Raw genomic sequence first — 20,151 nt, forward strand, 5'->3', positions numbered from 1 at the left:
ATTATTGCTCCAAAATCATTGAAGCATCAAACATAGGAGGTATTAACACACTTTTGACGTAAAAAAACATGTATTGTGCATTTTATTCGGTTGATTTTTTGCGGATTTTGTGGTATTCAACGTGAGTTTACGTAAACTCACTGTCATGGGAACCTCGGCAGTAAACAGTCAAATTATGGGGGCCTCAGTAGTTAACTATCGAAGTATAATTCGGTAGTTAGGTGCCGAGGAAAACTTGGAAAAATTTTGAAAAACGAAAAACTGGCAGCTACTGCCATTTTTTCAAAAAAAAATTTCTTTGTTTCTTTGTTTTTGTTTTTTTTTGTTTTAATTCATTATGGCATTCATGTTTATGCATTAGTTAGTTGTTAATTAATATTTTTGTGTTGTTTAATTATAGTAATGGTAGAGAACGCGGAAGATGTTCCGGGAGAGACAAAACCAAATTTTGTCGAAATTTTCGGAGATGTCAAACCGCCTAAGGTTGAAGTCAAACCAAACATTGATGAAGCTTCCATCCATGTTGAAGCTTCTAAATATGTTGACTCCGGTGTCCTCCCACTTCATGCCCACGAGGTTGACACGACTAGGTTTTTTTTCAGACGACATTAAGTGGAAAGATAAAGAAGAATTGCTTGAGTGGGCACGTCGTCAAGCAAATAAGGCAGGATTTACAATTGCTACACAAAGATCAAGCTTGATCAATCCAATGTTGCGCCTAGTGTGTGAAAGGAGTGAAGCTCACAAAATGCCGAAAAAAACCGAAGCATGCGTCAACGGGCTCAAGAAAATGTGGGTGCTTGTTCATGGTTAGTGCATATCAAATTAGGCAAACAAAGGAATGGGGATTAAACATTCTTAATGGGGTTCACAACCATGCGATGGAGCCGGCTTTAGAAAGACACATTCTTGCCAGTAGATTAAAGGAGGACGCCAAGAAGATTGTACGTGACTTGACCAAGAGCAAGATGCTTCCAAGAAATATTTTGATAAATTTGAAGAACAAAAGACCACATTGCATGACAAATATCAAGCAAGTGTACAATGAACGTCAACAAATATGGAAGGCAAATAGAGGAGACAAGAAGCCGTTGCAATATCTAATCTCGAAGTTGGAGGAGCACAACCATACTTATTTCTCAAGAACACAAAGTGAAAGTACTACAATTGAAGATATCTTTTGGGCTCATCCAACATCCGTTAAGTTGTTTAACAATTTTCCAACGGTTTTGGTTATGGACTCCACCTACAAAACCAACATGTACAAGATGCCAATGTTTGAGGTAATTGGAGTCACTTCGACCGATTTGACATATTTGGTTGAGTTTGGATTTGTGACACATGAGAAAGAGGAAAACTTTGTTTGGGTTTTAAAAAAGTTGCGTAAACTTCTTACGTCAAAGATGAATATGCCTAAGGTGATTGTGACTGACATGGATATGTCTTTGATGAAAGCGGTTGGAAATGTTTCCCCCGAAAGTTATGCAATGAATTGTTACTTTCATGTGCAAGCAAATGTTAAACAAAGGTGCATCTTAAATTGTAAATATCCTTTGGGAAAAAAGGATGGGAAAGAGGTGAATAATCGCGATGTTGTCAAGAAGATAATGAGGGCATGGAAAGCTATGGTTGAATCGCCCACTCAAGAGTTATATGCAAATACATTAGTGGAGTTCCAAGATGCTTGTAGTGATTTCCCACTTTTTCTAAAGTAAGCCATGACCACCTTGAATGAAGTGAAGGAGAAAATAGTGAGGGCATGGACAGACCATGTGTTGCATCTTGGTTGCAGAACCACCAACAGGGTAGAATCGGCTCATATGCTTTAGTAAAGAAATATTTGGACAATAGTGTGGGTGATTTGGGTACTTGTTGGGAGAAAATACATGACATGTTGGTTCTTCAGTTCACTGCGATACAAACAACATTTGGTCAGAGTGTTACCGTATTGGAACATAGATTCAAAGATGTCACTTTGTACTCCGGTTTAGGTGGTCATGTGTCTAGATGGGCTTTGGACAACATTGATTTTGAAGAGTCACGATGTAGGGAAACATTGTGCATGGACAAAGAAATTTGTGGTTGTGTTTAAAGGACTTCTTACGGGCTTCCATGTGCATGTGAAATCGCTACTAAAATCCTTGAAGACAAGCCAATTTTATTGGATGAGATACATCATCATTGACATAGGTTACGTATGGGCGAAGAAAGTAATGACCATGGTTTTTCTGTCGATAAAGAATGGAACGGTATTCAACAACATCTTAAGAGACTCCCTTACGAAATGAAGCTTGAAATCAAAGAGGTTTTGCGGCAGTTGGCATTTCCTGAAACCACCATGATGTCTCCACCACCACGAAAAGTGCCAACCAAGGGAGCCAAGAAAAAAGTGGACATTGCGAGGTCTAAAGGAAAAATTACATCGACTAGTCGAATCCCTTCTTTGTGGGAGGTTGTTGATTCCCAAAATCCGGATAGTCAACTGTCACCATCACCAACAACTTCATCATATAAAAGAAAAAAAGGTGCTCGTCTTGGTAAAACATCACTTTCCCCGCTTCCACCACCTTCTCGGTATCCAAAGCCTAAGGCTATTCCAGTTATGAGGTCTATTGATTATATGCCACGCTTCATGATTCCATTTATTGAAAAAGTGGTTGATGTTATAGGCAATGGACATTGTGGATTTTGGGCTATAGCCGAGTTCATGGGATTAACGAACAAAATCATATCATGATTCGTAGACATCTTATTCAAGAGTTGAAAGATCATAGAGATGATTATGTTGAAGTATATGCGGGTGAGAATCGTTATAACTACATTTTAAATGGCTTAAATCTTCCCGCAAATATGAAAGGTTGTGCACATCTTGTTGATATGTGGTTGACTTTTCCAGACATGGGACACATTCTTGCCAATTATTACAAAAGGTGTGTGGTTGTGTTGACAAATCATGAAGTTGGAAAATCAGAATCTTTTTTCCCACTAAGAGGGCCACCACCGCCGGGTAAGAAAAAAACTCCCATCATGTGCCTTGGGGTAATTCTGAATCATTTCGTGCTTATTTATTTAAAGAATGGTTGTCCACTACCTCCATCATCTACGGAGTGGCACAATCACAAGAAAGAAGATGCGGTGACTTGGGAAGATGAATATTTGGATCAACATGAGTTGTTCCAAAAGCTCATGGTTATTGAAAGTGAAAATAAACCGCTGCAACCACAAAAGGAGTCAAACAAAGCGGCGCCTATTTTTTTGGACACTCCCGAAAAACCAAAGCAACAATTTGAAGTTATTGCGGAAGATGAGGAAGATTCTATTTCACTTGATCTTCCCCAATCACTTGGTCTTTAATGAGTGTTTTTTTTGTCGGTGTTAATCCTTTTTTTTGGTAGAAATTACACCGACGTATATTTTGGGGTCGAAATTGTAACGCCAATTTTTTGTGGCCAATATATAAGTAACATTATGTAATTTATATAAATATATGATAATATGACTTTTATGTGGTGAAATTAGTGCATACTTGTTAATGTTTACGCATTTATGTTTACGCATTTTATGTACATTTTATTGATTATTACGTTTCAGTTAATTGCATCCTAATGCTTTTGTGAAGTGAAACATGTTTAAGGTTGCAAAAATTGAAGGGCGTGTTAGGTACTCTGAGTTTAAAAAGACGGTTAATGTTATGATAACGCCGACCGACTCTCTTGATGATTTGAAGGCACAACTTAGCACTTATTTTGAGCATCTTGGTGAAAATCAATATACACGTCACTTGTTTGGCCAAATGCCATGCATAGACCTAGGAGAAGATAGAGATGAATATGCATGGAAAACAGCAAGCTATATGCCTTGGCTTATTGAAGACGACAACGACGTCAAATTTATGTTTCGGAATATGGTGGAAAATAATATATTATATATGTATATTCGTTCCATATGCAATTGCGTTGAATGTAAGTAGGGATTTAATTTAATGATATGTAATGAGTTGTAATGTGTTGTTTAATTATGGACACTATGTAACTTTTTGATGAATTTCAAACTTTTGTGTATTTTGAACCAAATGTCGGTTTGATTTAATTATGGACAATTGTAAAAATATTGTATTTTTCTTGTTTATGACTGAGTTTAAATGTTGTATGAGTTATATTGGCTTTGGAAATGCTCTGGTTTAATTACAGTAAAAACTGGCCGAAAAATGGCTTGGAAATGCTTTAGAATTATGCAGAACCCACTGTCTGCATAATTGTTTTTCTCGGCAGTTAACTACCGAGGTTTTTCTCGGCAGTTAACTGCAGCTGATTTTTGAATTTCTCGACAGACAACTGCCGAGGGGCAATTTCGTATTTCACATGTGTTTCTCAGCCAAACCAGATGTGTCAACATCAATTTTCTTTTATTTTATTTTAGTTTTGTATCTGTATTAAGCGTTGTCACTATTTTACTCCATCCATTTCAAAATGAGTGTCGCTTTAGGCTTTGACACACATATTAAGAAATGGAATGAAATAATCATTGGATGTAACATTTTACTAAACTGCCCTTACTTTATAAGTGAAAGACAAAATTAAAGTTGCATTGAAAATTGTGTGAGAGAAAAGTTGGAGTACTTATTGAGGGTAAAGTTGGAAGAAAAAATTAAAGTTGTATTGGAAATGTAAAACGACAATCGTTTTGAAACAATTTTTTTTAGTTAATGTGACATTCATTTTGAAACGGAGGGAATAATATTATACTCCCTCCGTTTCAAAATGAGTGTCGCTTTAGCCAAAAAAATTTGTTTCAAAAGGAATGTCGCTTTCAGTTTCCAATGCAATAATAACTTTTTCTTTTCAATTGTACCCTTCAATTAATACTCTGCACACTACTTCCAAAATATTACTTTTAAAACTAACCAATAGTTAATAAGGATAATTTGGTAAAATAACCATTCTCTTTCTTTTAATCATTGCATTTCTTAATATGTGTGTAAACACCTAAAACGACACTCATTTTGAAACGGAGGGAGTATCATATAACCCGAGCACATGTGCAGGGCCGTTTTAAGGGATAAGCCTGCTAAAACCTTTATTTTTGACCTACCAACAAAAAATTATTTTTTGTTAAATTTTATAAGCAAAAGACCTCGTAAGCAAACAAGAAAAACCACATATATAAAAAACTTGTTTTAGGCTTAACTTAGTTTTGAAAATTATTGGGCCGACCACAAGTTTGCTGGGAGCTTGCTTTTCTGCAGAATTTTCTGCATGTTGGCTGCATGGTTCGGATTGGCGTGGTTGCAGTCGTGCACCCAAGTATAGTTAATTCTTGTGTTCTTCCATCGCCTTCTTCTCTTCTATGTTTTTTTTTTTTTTGACAAATTCTCTTCTATGTTTTAACTACTACTGTTTTAATCGTAATTTTTCAAAAACATTTTGTTGTTGTCTGCATCTACTTTTTTTTGTCTTGTTGTAATTGGTTGCTGGCTATAATCAACTAACATACATAATTAAATCCATAATGAGAGTGGATCAAACAAAAGAAGGGATACTTTGATACCTCAATCTCTACAAACAAGTATTTTGGAGTGTGTAATTCTGATGTATACAAATTTATGAATCCCATATACATGATACCATACATCACTGATACGCCGATACGGGAAAATTTTAAAATTCAAGATACAATACGGCTGGGATACTTCAATAAAAAATTAAATTTAAACTACATATTAAAACTCAAAATACAAAATATGGACTAAAACTCAAAAGCAAAAAAATTGGTGCAAAACCCAGATCAATCAGAGATACAAATACTATTTTCTCATCAAATGTTTATTCCAGAATAATATACAAACGGAGTAATCTTTTAGGCCACATTGACTATATTACATTTGTCCAACACAAGCTCCTACTTTGTTCCCTACAGTTACATGGACAAGATTATTGTAATTGTAATAGGAAAACACACACAAGTTTAAAAGTTTCAACACAACTTCAAGTCACTTTAACTTCATGAAACAACACTCAGGAACGAGTTCCATGAAGCCAAATTAAGTTAATCTCTACTTTAGGCATATCTATCTTTAGATTTGGAATGTTAGGAAATTGTTCCCATAAGGCATAACCTTCTTCATCACAGATCACTTGCATTTCATGCTTTAAATTTCCAAATTTGACTACAGAATAAGGCAATTCACTCAAGTTTGAGCAACCCTTCATGTAGAGCTTCTCAAGCTTTTACAAGTCACCAATATCGTTCGGTAATTTCTGAAGACTCACACAGTCTGAGATGTCGAGACAACATAGCTTGTTTAGGCCTGCAACAGATTCTGGTATCTCTTCTAAATCAGAACAGGAACAAAGCCTTAGCACTTCCAAATTCTCCAACTTTCCAATATCTTGAGGCATTGCTGAAAGCTTGTGGCAGTTTGTGATACTGATCTTCTTCAATGTGGAAATGTTACACAATTCATCGGGCAATTTAATCAAATCATTGCAATAGTGAATGCTCAACTCCACAAGATTTGGCATAGCATCTGAAATTTGGATAGAACAGTTTTCAAAAGCATCCCTTGTATTACACATATGAAGGGATAATTTTCGCAGATTCTTCAATATGCATAGGCAAGGGACTGACACTTTCTCCAACCTTATTCTTTTCAAGTTTGACAAAAACCCAAGTAGCTCAAACTTGATTAACTCAGAACGATGGAAACCGTAATTGGTGACTATTAAAACTTTCAGTTTGCTCATTTTCTTTGTGAAATCCGGCAATGAGTACTGGTCAGACCGAAGATTCAAAACCAGAACCTCAGCTTTGTCAGGTTGCATATCACACCAATCCGAAGAAAAATTTTCATCTGAAAAAACACCATATATGGAAATAAGCTTAGGATATGGTGGATGACACGAGAATGAGTATTTCATATTTCACCATCTGTTCCAAAATAATTTTCATTTAAGGATTTAGTTTGTTTTAAATTATTTGTCACTTCAGAAAATAAAATAAAAATTTAATTGCATTTAAGTATTATCCAACTTTATTCTTAACTTTTAACACTTTCTATTAAGTGAGATGCCATGAAAGAACATTGGTCAAGTGAACAGATAATCCAGTCAAATTAATTTATAAACATTGTGAAACCACTTTTGGCATAGTCTCTTAAGAGTTAAGACTATTATTTTTGTATCAAATGGAGTTAATTTTCATTTGTAAGTGTGCATATAATTTAGACATAGAAACATACCAGTTGATATACACAATATCCGGGCAGCAACCTTTAGTTGTTTCTGTTTTACCAACATTCCGGTAATGAATGAGTACCTACGACTAATGATTCCTTGCTGATTCGGTTCAACCAACCAATCAGGCCAATTATTTCCATTTAAGTCAATGATCAGTCTTTTGCTCTGTTCAAATGACTCCCCTTTGCTTTGATGGATTGCTAATTCTCTGAGGAGATCATGCAGCATGACATAGTGGTTATTGTAGTACATGTCTGTTTTTGTTGCAGCTTGCCTGTACAACAAACGTAATTTAGTAATTGAGAGAAAACCATAACACCGACAAGTCATGAGAGAATGCATTTCAAATTACATCCTTCCTGAAGTGGTATGCGTAAACGCTTTATAAACTTAACATCAATTGATATTGTTTACCTTGTAGCTATGACATTAATAAAATTCCTGGTGATTAAATCGTGGATGATAGTCATCGCTTTAATACCATCTTCATCTAGGTTATACAGTTCGGCCCACATATCAATGAGGACGGTAACAGGGATCCTCTGGTCTTCAGGAAATAGTCCCATATCCATGAAGCACTCCTTCTCATTGATATCCTCCAACATATCCAAACTTTGTTGAAGGCGACAAAGCAAGTCAGTACTATTAGACTCAAGAATGGATCGACTATTTAAACGTTCCTTCATATCTAGCCACTTCACAAAAGGCTGATTACGAAGTGATCCAGCAATGACCTTTAGCACCAACGGTGAACCCTTACAAGCTTTCACTATCTGTGCATAGAAGCGAAATCAGTGAGTAACATAAAAGGCTTGAGTAATAACTAGTGTGCAATTGTATAATAACTACGGGCTGTTTGAATTTGCTTATTTGAGCTTATCTACTGGTATACACACTTCTGAGACTGTTTGTTTGTGAGAGTTTATGAAAACAGCTTATAGCATTTAGATGAAAAGAATTTGACTTTATTTTGTCTTTTGTTATAGAAATAGCTTATACATAAGTACTTATATGATAAGTGTTTATGCTATAAACTCTTAATTAAACGGTTTATACAAACAGGGCTCTTCTGAGCTAACAACTTTGAAAACCAATCATGCTTTTTTAATTCAAAAATGGTTTGTTTATATCCCATAGTAAAATATTTAATATAACACAGAAGCATAAATTTCTATCAGTTTGTCAGGAATAATCATGTCTATTTAATTAGATTGAAGAGAAAGCACCACATCAACAAGATCTCTATCCTTCATGTGTGAGCTGATGTGATTCAATTGAGCATAGTGACGGAAAAGGGACACTGCAGGATCATGATCAAGTGGATTCAACTGGCATGGGGTGCCAAATCTTCTAAATCCAACCCTTGAAGTCACCAGAATTTTATAATCTGGCATTTGGAATTTAAATTTCTCAACAAGGTCAACTGAGTTAGGTCCAACATCATCCAAGACTAATAATATTGGATTTCTCCCAACTTCCCTCAGTAGATTTCCCAATCGGTTAATTGCATCTTCGTCGTTTGTAAAGTCAGGCTCCTTAAGCCTGCAATGTTCAAACAATGTCTTTACAATGTTCTTCAAGTTGGGAGTTTCTGAGACGGTAACAAAGAAGATGTTTCCACCAAACTTGCCTATTCAAAACAAAACAGCTTTGTAAATCAAGGAGAATGGATTTGTATTGTACTGAAATGAAGTCAAATGGAATACAATGAAATTAAATTAAATTGTATTGATATCTTATATGATTGAATGCCAAATGAAATGAAATTGGTTTCATCTCATACACCTAAATTAAGAGGAGTAAAAAAATGAAACACATAAAGTTCCATTCTCTGCTATCCAATCTCAATTGGAAATCAGTTTAGATTAAATTTCTTTAAAGGTATTGGTGGAATATAAAAGAATAAAAGATCTAGCAATTGCAATAACTGTGAGTGTTTTGAATAACAGCTTTGCATGAGTTGAAATCAACTTCTCCATAAACATCTTCAAGACTTTTCTAAGTGAATAACCACAAATGTATTTTAATTGAGAAAAAAACCCCAATGCTTATTATCCTTAATAAACTTGAAGCTTATACAAACTGGTCATTATCAATCCAAACAAGGAAAGTTAATGCAATTTCCTAACATAAGGTTAACGCCCTGTTTCAAATTAAATGCATGTCATACAAAACTACTAACCAAACAAGCAAGGGGTGAGGGGTGCCCTTTTAATTTGGTCTTGAAGTCTGGTGGGCCGATCACTTTTGATTCGAGATCGGGAGTCAGTTCTTTGGTTCAAGTTCTGTTTTGGGCTTATTTTGGTGTTCTTTTGGTGGACCGGAGGTTGAGAGGTGGGGGAAGCTGATTGATTTTTAGAATAAGACTCTTTCGAATATGGCTCAATTTTGGTGTTGAGGACTGGGTGTTTCAGTTAGAGGGGTATTTCTTTTGGGGTGAGTGGTGGCGATGGGTGGTTGTGGACATCGTTTTTCAGATGTCGTTTTCGTGAAGGAGTCTGTTTTAGGTGGTGATGGTTATTTTGGTGGGTGTTGTCCTCGTGGGTGTGTTGGGTGTAGGGGTGTCTTTTATGGTGTTTATTTCAGGTGTTCCGCCTATATACGGCGTCTTTAGTCTGCTTTCTCTAAATTACCGATCTCAGTTTGTCTTGAGTAGAGATCGGATTTTAAATAAAATTTGTTGTTCAAAAAAAAAAAAGCAAGTAAATTCACAAGAGTAACGCCCTCTTTGGATAAACAATTTAATTAAGTGCTTATAACATAATCTTTTATCATATAAGTGTTTATGTATAAGTCATTTCTATAATAAAAGATAAAATAAAGTCAAACTGATTTGATATAAACTATAAATTATCATAGAGAGCTCAAGGAAATAAGCTGAAAACACCTTATGAACATCTATTTTTGTAAGTTCTCCCAACTAGTCTCACAATCACAAGTGCTTATTCCGGTAGATAAGCTCAAATAAGTCAATTTAAACATACTTCGCAATAATTTAGTAAAACATAAAAATGGAAGCAATTAATTAGTTACTACCTTTGATTAGTGGATCCCAACAGAGCTTCTTAGCAAGAGTGGTTTTACCAGATCCACCCAAACCAGTCAAAACAAGCACAGAAGCACCATCCTTCATCAATTCAGCCTTCAACTCATTAAATTGCTTAACCATTCCAATAAATTCAGGGTCTTGAGGAGCACCGTACAAACCCCTAATTTGATTCACATGATTATTATTATCTTTCAGATGAGTCAACACCTCCATCAAATCCCTTTTATTCTCAATTTGCACAATGGACAAATATCTCTGAAAAGCCTCATATTGCTTCAGAAGCTTTGCTCGTTGACCAGAAAAAAGAAGAAACTTCCATAGATTAAGACTAAGCTTCTTGCTTTTTCTTATAAGCTCTTTATTGTCTGTGTATTTCTCTAATCTTTCTATCTCTTGAATAGTGGGAACCTTTTATCTGTTCAACCAAAGGATCCAAATCCTTGGAAGTTTCTATGCTCTTTTCGAGAGTGGGGACAAAATCTCGAGCATTTTTTATTGTTTCAAAAGCTTGATTCGCAATCTTTCCCACCACAATCCCACTTAATGGATCCGCCATAATAACTATGCAACTCTATTTGTGCGTGTGTGTGTGTGTGTGTTTTCTTTGCGAGGATAAAAGCAACTCTTGTTGTGTTTTGTTGTTGTTGTGGAATCAAATGTTTTCTAAGATTTGATGAGGAAAAAACTGAACTATGATCACTAGTTATTTATAGGCACTGCAAGATATGTTGATGTTACCCACTTTAGCTTAACCTACAAGCAAGTATTTTTTGAAATCACGTATGCTTTGATGCATTGTCAACCATGGCTAAGTCCACACGTTTGCTTCTCTGCAATAAATATTTGTCTCTCACAATGTTTTAGTTGACCGATACCAGATATTCCTCATGGCTAAAAATCAATGGAAACTTTTGGTACGACATTGAAGGATAACCCTCATTTTGTTTAAGTTCGTTTAATTGTAGTTTTTACATATACAAGAACACTTAATGATTGTTTTAAAGGTAAATTTAGTAAGGTGTTTTTAACGGAAAATGCTAATGGGTCAAAGAAACTAATAAATAAATAATGTATTGCGAAATGGTGAGAAGTTGTATATTCAACTTTTTGAAAGTCAAAAAATTGTTGTTTTAATAAATAAAAAAAATATTTTACTTTTTTAGCTAGTACTCCAGGCCTATAGTCAATATGACCATTTTTTAATTAAATTTGATCATCTCCCTAACCAATAACCATGCTCGAGAGACACTCATATGTCTCTATGTTGATGGCTTGTTAGTCACTAGTAACAACATCAACGATATGAAGAAATTCAAGCAGTTAATAATGAAAGAATCTGAGATGACAGATTTAGGAAATTTGTCTTATTTCTTAGGCATGGAATTTATAAGAATTGAGAAAGGTATTATACTACATAAGAGCAAGTATGTCAGAGAGGTTCTGAAAAGGTGCAGAATGTTTGAATGCAATCATGCAGCATCACCTGTTGAAGCAAATTTGAAACTTGAGAAGTGTGGTGAGGAAGAGAAGGTTGATGCAACCTTGTTTAAACAAATTGTAGGATCATTAAGGTACCTATGTAACATCAGACCAGACATAGGCTTCTCAGTTGGTTTAGTGAGCAGATATATGGATGATCCTAGAATCTCTCATATGAAAGCTGCAAGAAGAATTCTCAGATATCTAAATGGCACAATCAACTATGGCATCTTCTTTCCTTCAAGTACAGATGATAATGATGCATTGATTACTTGTTACTCAGACTCAGATTGGTATGGAGACAAATCTGACAGAAGAAGCACAACATGTTCCTTCTTCAAGGTTTTTGGTGCACCAATTTCATGGTGCTCTAGAAAACAATCAGTGGTGGCATTTTCCTCATGTGAGGCAGAGTATATTGTAGGCTCTTATGTGCATGCCAAGCTATTTGGATTGAATCTGTGTTGAGTGAGTTGAAGATTCATGTCAGGAAGCCAATTGTTCTACAACTGGACAACAAGTCAGCCATCGACTTAGCTAAGAATCCAGTTCTACATGGCTGAAGTAAACACATAGAGGCTAGATTTCATTTCTTGAGGGAGCAAGTGAATTATGGGAAGCTAGAGGTGAAACACTGCCCAAGTGAATCTCAACTTGCTGACATTCTGAGTAAGGGATTGAAGACTGATAGGTTCTTGTCTCTTAGAAAGAAATTAGGAATAATTCAATTTGATTGATTTGTATGACTGTTGTTCCATAGTTGGATTATAGGGAGCATGTTGTGGATAAATCCAACTATGTTCATTGGTTAGTTAGTTAGTTAGTAACTAACTAGTTAGTTAGTTGGTTGGTTGGTTAGTTAGTTAGTAACTAAATTCAATTGATATACCTCATATCAATATCTTGTATCATAACCACTATTCAATACAATTTCATAGTTTTACAATTCACCATAAACAAAACTCTCTTCATCCTCTCTATTCTCACCGCAGAACAGAACGTTCTGAACTCTCTTTCTCTCATCGTTGAGTGTAAGCATCAAGCTTGCACCAACAGAAATGATGATTATATGCAACTCTTCCGTTTGATGTTCAAAAGGTATGTTGTTTTGGAGTATTAGGGGGGGGGTGAAGGGTTGTCTTCGAGATTAGGATGTGGTATTGTGCCATCATATAACCCAAGCATACATGTTTGCCGGGAGCCAGATTTTTGGCACGTTGGCTGCACAGTTCGGATTGGTGTGGTTGCAATCATGCAACCCGAGTATAAGTGAATTGCTATAATTCTGCTGTATACAGATCCTATTTTCTCTTCACATGAATGGGAAAACATTGTGCTAGTTTATTACAGAATATTATAAAAGGAGTAATCTTTCAGGCCACGCTGAGTATATTACATTTATAATACAGTCCAACACAAACTCATACTTTGTTCACTACAGTTACATGGACAAGATTATGGTATAAATGGAATAACATATGTGGAACAACATTATTTACAAATTTCAACATGACTTCAAGTCACTTTATCTTCATGAACCAACACTCAGGAACGAGTTACATGAAGCCAATTTAAGTTTATCTCTGCTTTAGGCATATCTATCTTTAGATTAGGAATGTTGGGATATTTTTCCCATAAGGCAGAACCTTCTTCATCACAGATCACATGCATTTCATGCTCTAAATTTCCAAATTTGACTACAGAATGAGGCAATTTGCTCAAGTTTGAGCAACCCTTCATGTAGAGCTTCTCAAGCTTTTGCAAGTCCCCAATATCATTCGGTAATTTCTGAAGACTTACACAGTCTGAGATGTCGAGACAACGTAGCTCGTTGAGGCCTGCAACAGATTCTTGCATGTCTTCTAAGTCAGAACAGGAACAAAGCCTTAGCACTTCCAAATTCTCCAACTTTGCAATATCTTGAGGCATTGCTGAAAGCTTGTGGCAGTTTGTGATACTGATCTTCTTCAATGTAGTAATGTTACAAAATTCATCAGGCAATTTAATCAAATCATTACAATAATCAATGCTCAAATCCACTAGATTTGGCATAGCATCTGATATTTGGATAGAACAACTTTCAAAAGCATTCTTTGTATTGCACATATGAAGGGATAATTTTCGCAGATTCTCCAATCTGCATAGGCAAGGGACTGAAACTTTCTCCAACCTTATTCTTTTCAAGTTTGATAAAAAACCGAGTAGCTCAAACTTGGTTATTTCAGAACGATGGAAACCATAATTTGTGATTATCAAAACTTTCAGTTTGATCATTTTGTCTGTGAAATCTGGTAATGAGTACTTGTCAGACCAAATATTTAAAATCATAACCTCGGCTTCATCAGGTTGCATGTCACACCAATCCGAAGAAAATTTGTCATCTGCAAAAACATCATATATGACAAAATAATTGAGATAATGTATGACATGAGAACTAGTATTTCATATTGCACCATCTGTTCCAAAATAATTGTCGTTTAAACATTAAGTTTATTTGAATTGATTTTAAGTATTATCCAACTTTATTGTTATCTTTTAACAGTTTCTGTTAAGCGAGATGCAATGAAAGAACATTGATCAAGTGAACAGATAATCCAGTCAAATGAACTTATAGACATTGTGAAACCACCCTTTATCAGAGTCTCTTGGGAGTTAAGAAAGTTATTTCTGTAACAGATGGAGTTAATTTTCCATTTGTAAGTGTGCATATAGTTTAGACATAGAAACATACCAGTTGATATAGACAATATGCGGGAAGAAACCTTTAGTTGTCTCTGTTTGACCAACATTCCGGCAATGAATGAGTACATACGACCAATGATTCCTTGCTGATTCAGTCCAATCCACCAATCAGGACGAGTATCTCCATTTAAGTCAATGATCAGTCTTTTTCTATGTTCAAATGGTTCCCCTTTGCTTTTATGGATTGCTAGATCTCTGAGGAGATCATGCTGCGTGACATAGTGATTATTGTAGTACGTGTCTGTTTCTGTTGCAACTTTCCTGTACAACAAACATAATTTAGCAATGGAGAAAAAAAAACTAACACCGACAAGACAAATAACTTAAAACTATTTGATAGAATATTTTTACTCCTTTGCTATAAAATGACAACCCGAAATCCATGCATTCTTTACTTCTTCATTTACAAATTGTTTAAATCACAAGTCACGAGAGAATGCATTTCAAATTAACATCAAGTGATGTTGTTTACCTTGTAGCTATGACATCAATCAAATTTCTGGTGATGAAATCATGGACAATGGCCATTGCCTTTGTACCATCTTCTTTGAAGTTATGTAGTTCTGCCCACATATCAATGAGGACAGTAACCGGAATCCTCTGGTCTTCTGGAAATAGTCCCATATCCATGAAGCACTCCTTCTTGTTGTCCTCCAATATATCGAAACTTTGTTGAAGGCAAAGCAAGTCATTGCTATTAGACTCAAGAATGGATTGACTCGTTAAATGTTCCTTCATATTTTGCCATGTCTCAGAAGGCTGATTACGAAGTGATCCAGCAACGACCTCAAGCGCCAATGGTAAACCCTTACAAGCTTTCACTATCTGTGTATAGAAGTCAAATCAGTGAGTAACATCAAAGGCTTGAGTAATAACTAGTGTGCAATTGTATAATAACTACGGGCTGTTTGAATTGGATTGTTTGAGCTTATCTACTTGTACGCACTTGTGAGACTGTTTGTTAGTGAGAGTTTACGAAAACAGCTTATAGCATTTAGATGAAAAGAATTTGACTTAATCTTGTCTTTTATTAAAGAAATAGCTTATTACTTAAGTACTTATAGATTAGTGTTTAGGCTATAAGCTCTTAATTAAACTGTTTACACAAACATGACTCTAGTCAGCTAACTTCGAAAATTATTCATGTTTTTTTAATTCAAAAATAGTTTTTTTGATATCCCATAGTAGAATAAATATCTATCAGTTTGTCAGAAATAATCATGTCTATTTAGTTAGATTGAAGAGAAAGCACCTCATCGACAAGATTTTTATCCGGCATGTATGAGTTGCTGTGATTCAATTGAGCATAGTGACAGAAAAGGGACACTGCAGGATCATCATCAAGTGGACTCAACTGGCACAGGGTGTCAAATCTTCTAAATCCAACCCTTGAAGTCACCAAAATCTTATAATCTGGCAATTTGAATTTGAACTTCTCAACAAGGCCTTCTGAGCCAGGCCAAACATCATCCAAGACTAATAATATTTTACTTTTCTCAAATTGACTCAGCAGATGTCCCAATTGGTTAATTGCATCTTCGTCGCTTTGAAAATCAGGCACCCGAAATCCACAGCGTTCAAATAGATTTTGTACAATGTTCCTCACGTTGGGAGTTTTTGAAAAGGTAACAAAGAATATGTTACCGCCGAACTTGTCTAGTCAAAACAAAATAACTTTCTAAATCAAGCATAATGGATGGTATTGTATTAAAATTAGAGATGATAGAACCAAACTACATAAAGTTCCGTACAACGCTATCCAATCTCAATTCAAAGTCAGTTTAGATAAATGGAACAAACCCAGAGTCTCACAAGTACTAATGTCCACTCCAAACAAATAGTACTAGTAATTTAGTAAAAAGAAAAAGAAGAAGCAATCAGTTAGTTAGTTAGTTAGTTAGATAGTACCTTTGATTAGTGGATCCCAACAGAGCTTCTTGGCAAGAGTTGTTTTACCAGATCCACCCAAACCAGTCAAAACAAGCACAGAAACACCATCTTTCAATAATTCAATCTTCAACTTATTCAAAGGTCCATCCATTCCCATGCATACAGGCTCTTCAGGAGCACCACACAGACCCCTAAATTGATTCCCACCAATCTCTTTTATATGTGTCAACACCTCCATGACATCCCTTTTAATCTCAAATTGAACAATAATAGACATATGTTCCTTAATCTTCTCAATTTGCTTCTGAAGCTTTTGTTGGTAATGCGGAAAAAAAAGAAAGTTCTTAAGCTTCTTGCACTTTCTTACAAGCTCTTTGAGTTCTCCTACGAGAGTCTCTAATCTCTCTATCTCTTCTTTGGGTCTTCCCAATGAATCATTGCAACCTTTCAATTCTTCTACCTTAGATTCCAAAGCTTTCAAAATTTCTATGCTCGTTTCGAGAGTGGAATCAAAATCTCGACCATTTTTTATTTTTTCAAGAGCTTGTTTCAGAATCTCTCCCGCCGCAGCCCCACTTAATGCATCCACCATAACTATGGAACTCTTGTGTTTGTCTCTCTAAACAAAGAAAGTAATTAATGTTGTTATTGTGGAATAAAATGTATGAACTTAAGTGAACTATGAACTCAAGCCAAGGAACTATGATCTGTAGTTATTTATAGGCACTTCAAGATATTTTGGTGTTCATGTTACTCCATTTTAGCTTAGCCAACAAGTTTTTCTTTTTCTATGATCACGCGTTTTTCTTTTGCATTTCTTGATTCTTTGATGCGTTTAAACCCTATCTCATTCACACTAATTTCACACGTTTTTTATTTTATGTTTTGATGGATAATTGGGAAACCTTTGTTGCGGTAGATATTTGTCTCTCACTATGTTTTAGCTGTATTTTAAACTTGACTCATATCAAATCTTCACTCTATCAGAGTCTTATTTTATTATTTTTGAGCGGGGCACTCACGTGTTGGTCTTTATGCTCTTTTTATTGTACTAACATTTGGAAATTATGAACAGTGATCTTTTATGACATTTTGGTTTTGATTGAACCTAAAAATATAAATATTTATTTCTTTCAATTATAACAAACCAAACTAACTATGATTATCTATTTCAATGACACAAACATATAACAAAAAATCAATCTAAATTCTTTAGTTTTTTTATTGACATCAACAAATTTTTTATTATAGAAAAAATTGTTTAAGTGTATAATTAGGATAATGAAAAAGTAAGCATAGATATACTCGTATAGTTTGTTACATTTTTTTAAGGATAAATTAAAAGATATTGGACATGAGGCATGATCCATTGACACCAGGTGTAAGTCAAAAGACTTACACTAAATTTGAACCATTCAATCTAATTAATTCATTGGTTCACAATGTTTCTTACGTGGAACGTAAAGTATAGAGGCGCATAAAATGTGTTTCCTCTTTCCCCTTTCTCAACTTACTATTTTATAGGGAAGTCTATTTTTTTTTTGAAAGAAATATGCTTATAGCATTTCATTAATAATGAGAGTTTCAATACAGCTGGGTATATCATAATAAATAACGGGACTAGCGAGTAACGTGGCCTCTCGTGCAAGAGAATGAGCAACACCGTTAGCTTGTCGCCTAACAAACTCCACCCTAGAGTTAACAAAAATAGAACTAAAAAAGGAACGACAAGAAGAAATAATAGTGCTAAATTCAGACAGATCGTTCCTAGTAGAAAGAAAAGCATCAACTGTGAGCTTAGAGTCCAATTCAAAATCAACGTTGTCAAATTGCATATCATTCACCCATTGGAGGGCTGCGTGTAGACCCAGAGCTTCCCCCACATCAACCGCAACTAGGCAAGGATAGCTAACAGTCTTAGCTAGAACAAATATACCATCAGAATCTCGGATACAGATACCAATACCTGTGCGATTGAGCTGCGAAGAGAAAGCGGCGTCGATGTTGCATTTGAACCGTCCCGGCAAGGGGGCCTGCCACGTGATGATAGGAGGTTGAAGAGAGGAGGAAGCTCCCCCATCAATAATCGGTGGCATCAGCTGAGGAACCGAAGATACAAGAGTAGCAGGGGAATTGGCCAGCTGCCAATCAACAACCATATCCTGAGCGCGCTGCACAACTGTGGCACTGGATTCCGTAACATCATCCCAAATTCGAAGATTGCGGTGTTTCCAAATGCTCCAGAGCACTGATGCAAAACGCTGACTCAACTCACCAGATAAATTTTCTAATAGAGAGAAAATAGCATCTGTGGTAGAGACACTGGTAGTTAGCGCATGCTGAACGGAATTCCACAAACCAGTCTGATTCCAAACCTGAACAGCAAAAGGACAATAAAAAATACATGGGTAAGATCCTCATAATTTGAATCGCAACTAGCGCAATTTGTCGGGCAATGAACACCTTTGTCAAGAAGCCGTACACGAGTCGGCAAACAACCCCGACACATGCGCCAGACTAAATTCCTAACCTTAGGCGGTACCTTCAAATTCCAGATTCCCGACCAAAAACCCGGCCGCCAAAGGTGTGAAGAGTCAACTAATTCAGAAACACATAACCTGTAAGCACTACGTACTGAGTATCTACCATGTCGTTCTGCTTTCCAAATGACCTTATCAGTATCAACCTGAGGAATGAGAGGCGTATGAAGGATTTTATCTGCAATATCAGTGCTAAATACCTGTCGTACTACCTGTTCATTCCAGCTTTTATCGTACAAATTCATCAAACTATTAATAGTAAAATTGTGGACAAAGTGAGCTCCTTGGATATTACTAGATATGCACTCCCCATTAGCAAGCCAGGGTTCGTTAAGAATAGAAATAGACGCACCTGACCCTATGCTCCACCGAGCTCCACCTCGTACAACAAACCTAGCTCGCATAATACTTCGCCAAACATAACTGGGGTTATGACCTATTGAAGCCGTAAGGTAAGAGCCAGAGGGGAAATAACGTGCTTTGTAAATACGCGCAACAAGTGAATCCGGTTCTGTTATAAACTTCCAACCCTGTTTACCCAACATAGCCAAATTAAAAGCAGTAAGGTCTTTGAAACCCATACCTCCATGTTGCTTAGGCGCGGATAGCTTCTCCCAATTCATCCAATGGATGCCTCTCTGTGTCGTTCTTCCGTGTCCCCACCAAAAGGAATTCATCATCTTCTCAATCGAATCAACCAGAGTAGAAGGCAAATGAAAGATACTCATAACATAAGATGGAATAGCCTGCAAAACAGATTTTATCATAACTTCACGCCCTGCTTTAGATAAACACTTACCACTCCATGAATTAATTTTATGCCAAACACGGTCTTTAATATAAGCGAAGGTTGCGTTACGATCCCTGCCTATCATGGATGGAAGGCCTAAATATTTACCTGTGCCTAAAACTACTTGAACCCCAAGGATGTCAATGACTGTTTGCTTGAGAGGATCTGGAACATTACGACTGCAATAAATCTCGGATTTAGGCAAACTGATAGCCTGACCAGAGGCGGTTTCATACAGAGTCAGGATATCCTTCATAACATTGACTTCACCTACATCAGCTTTGAAGAACAAAAAACAGTCGTCAGCAAATAAAAGATGAGAAACCGGGGGTGCCCTTCGACAAATTTTTGTACCCGTAAGGACTCCTCGAGTCTCAGCGTCTCTAATTAGTGAAGATAAACCTTCAGCACAAATAATAAATAAAT

At 36.0% G+C, this 20,151-nt stretch overlaps 1 protein-coding gene and 3 pseudogenes across 2 annotated transcripts; 2 read left to right on the top strand and 2 right to left on the bottom strand.

The window, feature by feature from the left end:
- Positions 1–331: 331 nt before the first annotated feature.
- On the top strand, positions 332–3,379 carry LOC146919847 (uncharacterized; annotated as a pseudogene).
- Positions 3,380–5,767: 2,388 nt separating this feature from the next.
- Positions 5,768–10,959, bottom strand: LOC146919848 (putative disease resistance protein At5g66900; annotated as a pseudogene). Its single transcript, XR_015011617.1, has 5 exons — positions 10,272–10,959; positions 8,462–8,865; positions 7,650–8,008; positions 7,238–7,509; positions 5,768–6,850 (listed from the first exon to the last, which is right to left on the bottom strand). The product of XR_015011617.1 is annotated as a putative disease resistance protein At5g66900 (transcript).
- A 651-nt stretch (positions 10,960–11,610) lies between these two features.
- Positions 11,611–12,231, top strand: LOC146919849 (secreted RxLR effector protein 161 pseudogene; annotated as a pseudogene).
- An 849-nt stretch (positions 12,232–13,080) lies between these two features.
- On the bottom strand, positions 13,081–17,084 carry LOC146919850 (putative disease resistance protein At5g66900). The gene is made up of 5 exons (XM_085713254.1): positions 16,414–17,084; positions 15,758–16,161; positions 14,978–15,330; positions 14,495–14,766; positions 13,081–14,144 (listed from the first exon to the last, which is right to left on the bottom strand). Exons 1-5 carry the CDS (start codon positions 16,985–16,987, stop codon positions 13,309–13,311), a joined length of 2,439 nt encoding a protein of 812 aa, XP_085569380.1. The 5' UTR covers positions 16,988–17,084; the 3' UTR covers positions 13,081–13,308.
- Positions 17,085–20,151: the final 3,067 nt, after the last annotated feature.

The sequence above is a fragment of the Medicago sativa genome, chromosome 5 (genome assembly GCF_051527215.1).
Source record: "Medicago sativa cultivar Bolivia chromosome 5, Bolivia_mono, whole genome shotgun sequence".
Taxonomy (NCBI): Eukaryota; Viridiplantae; Streptophyta; class Magnoliopsida; order Fabales; family Fabaceae; genus Medicago; species Medicago sativa.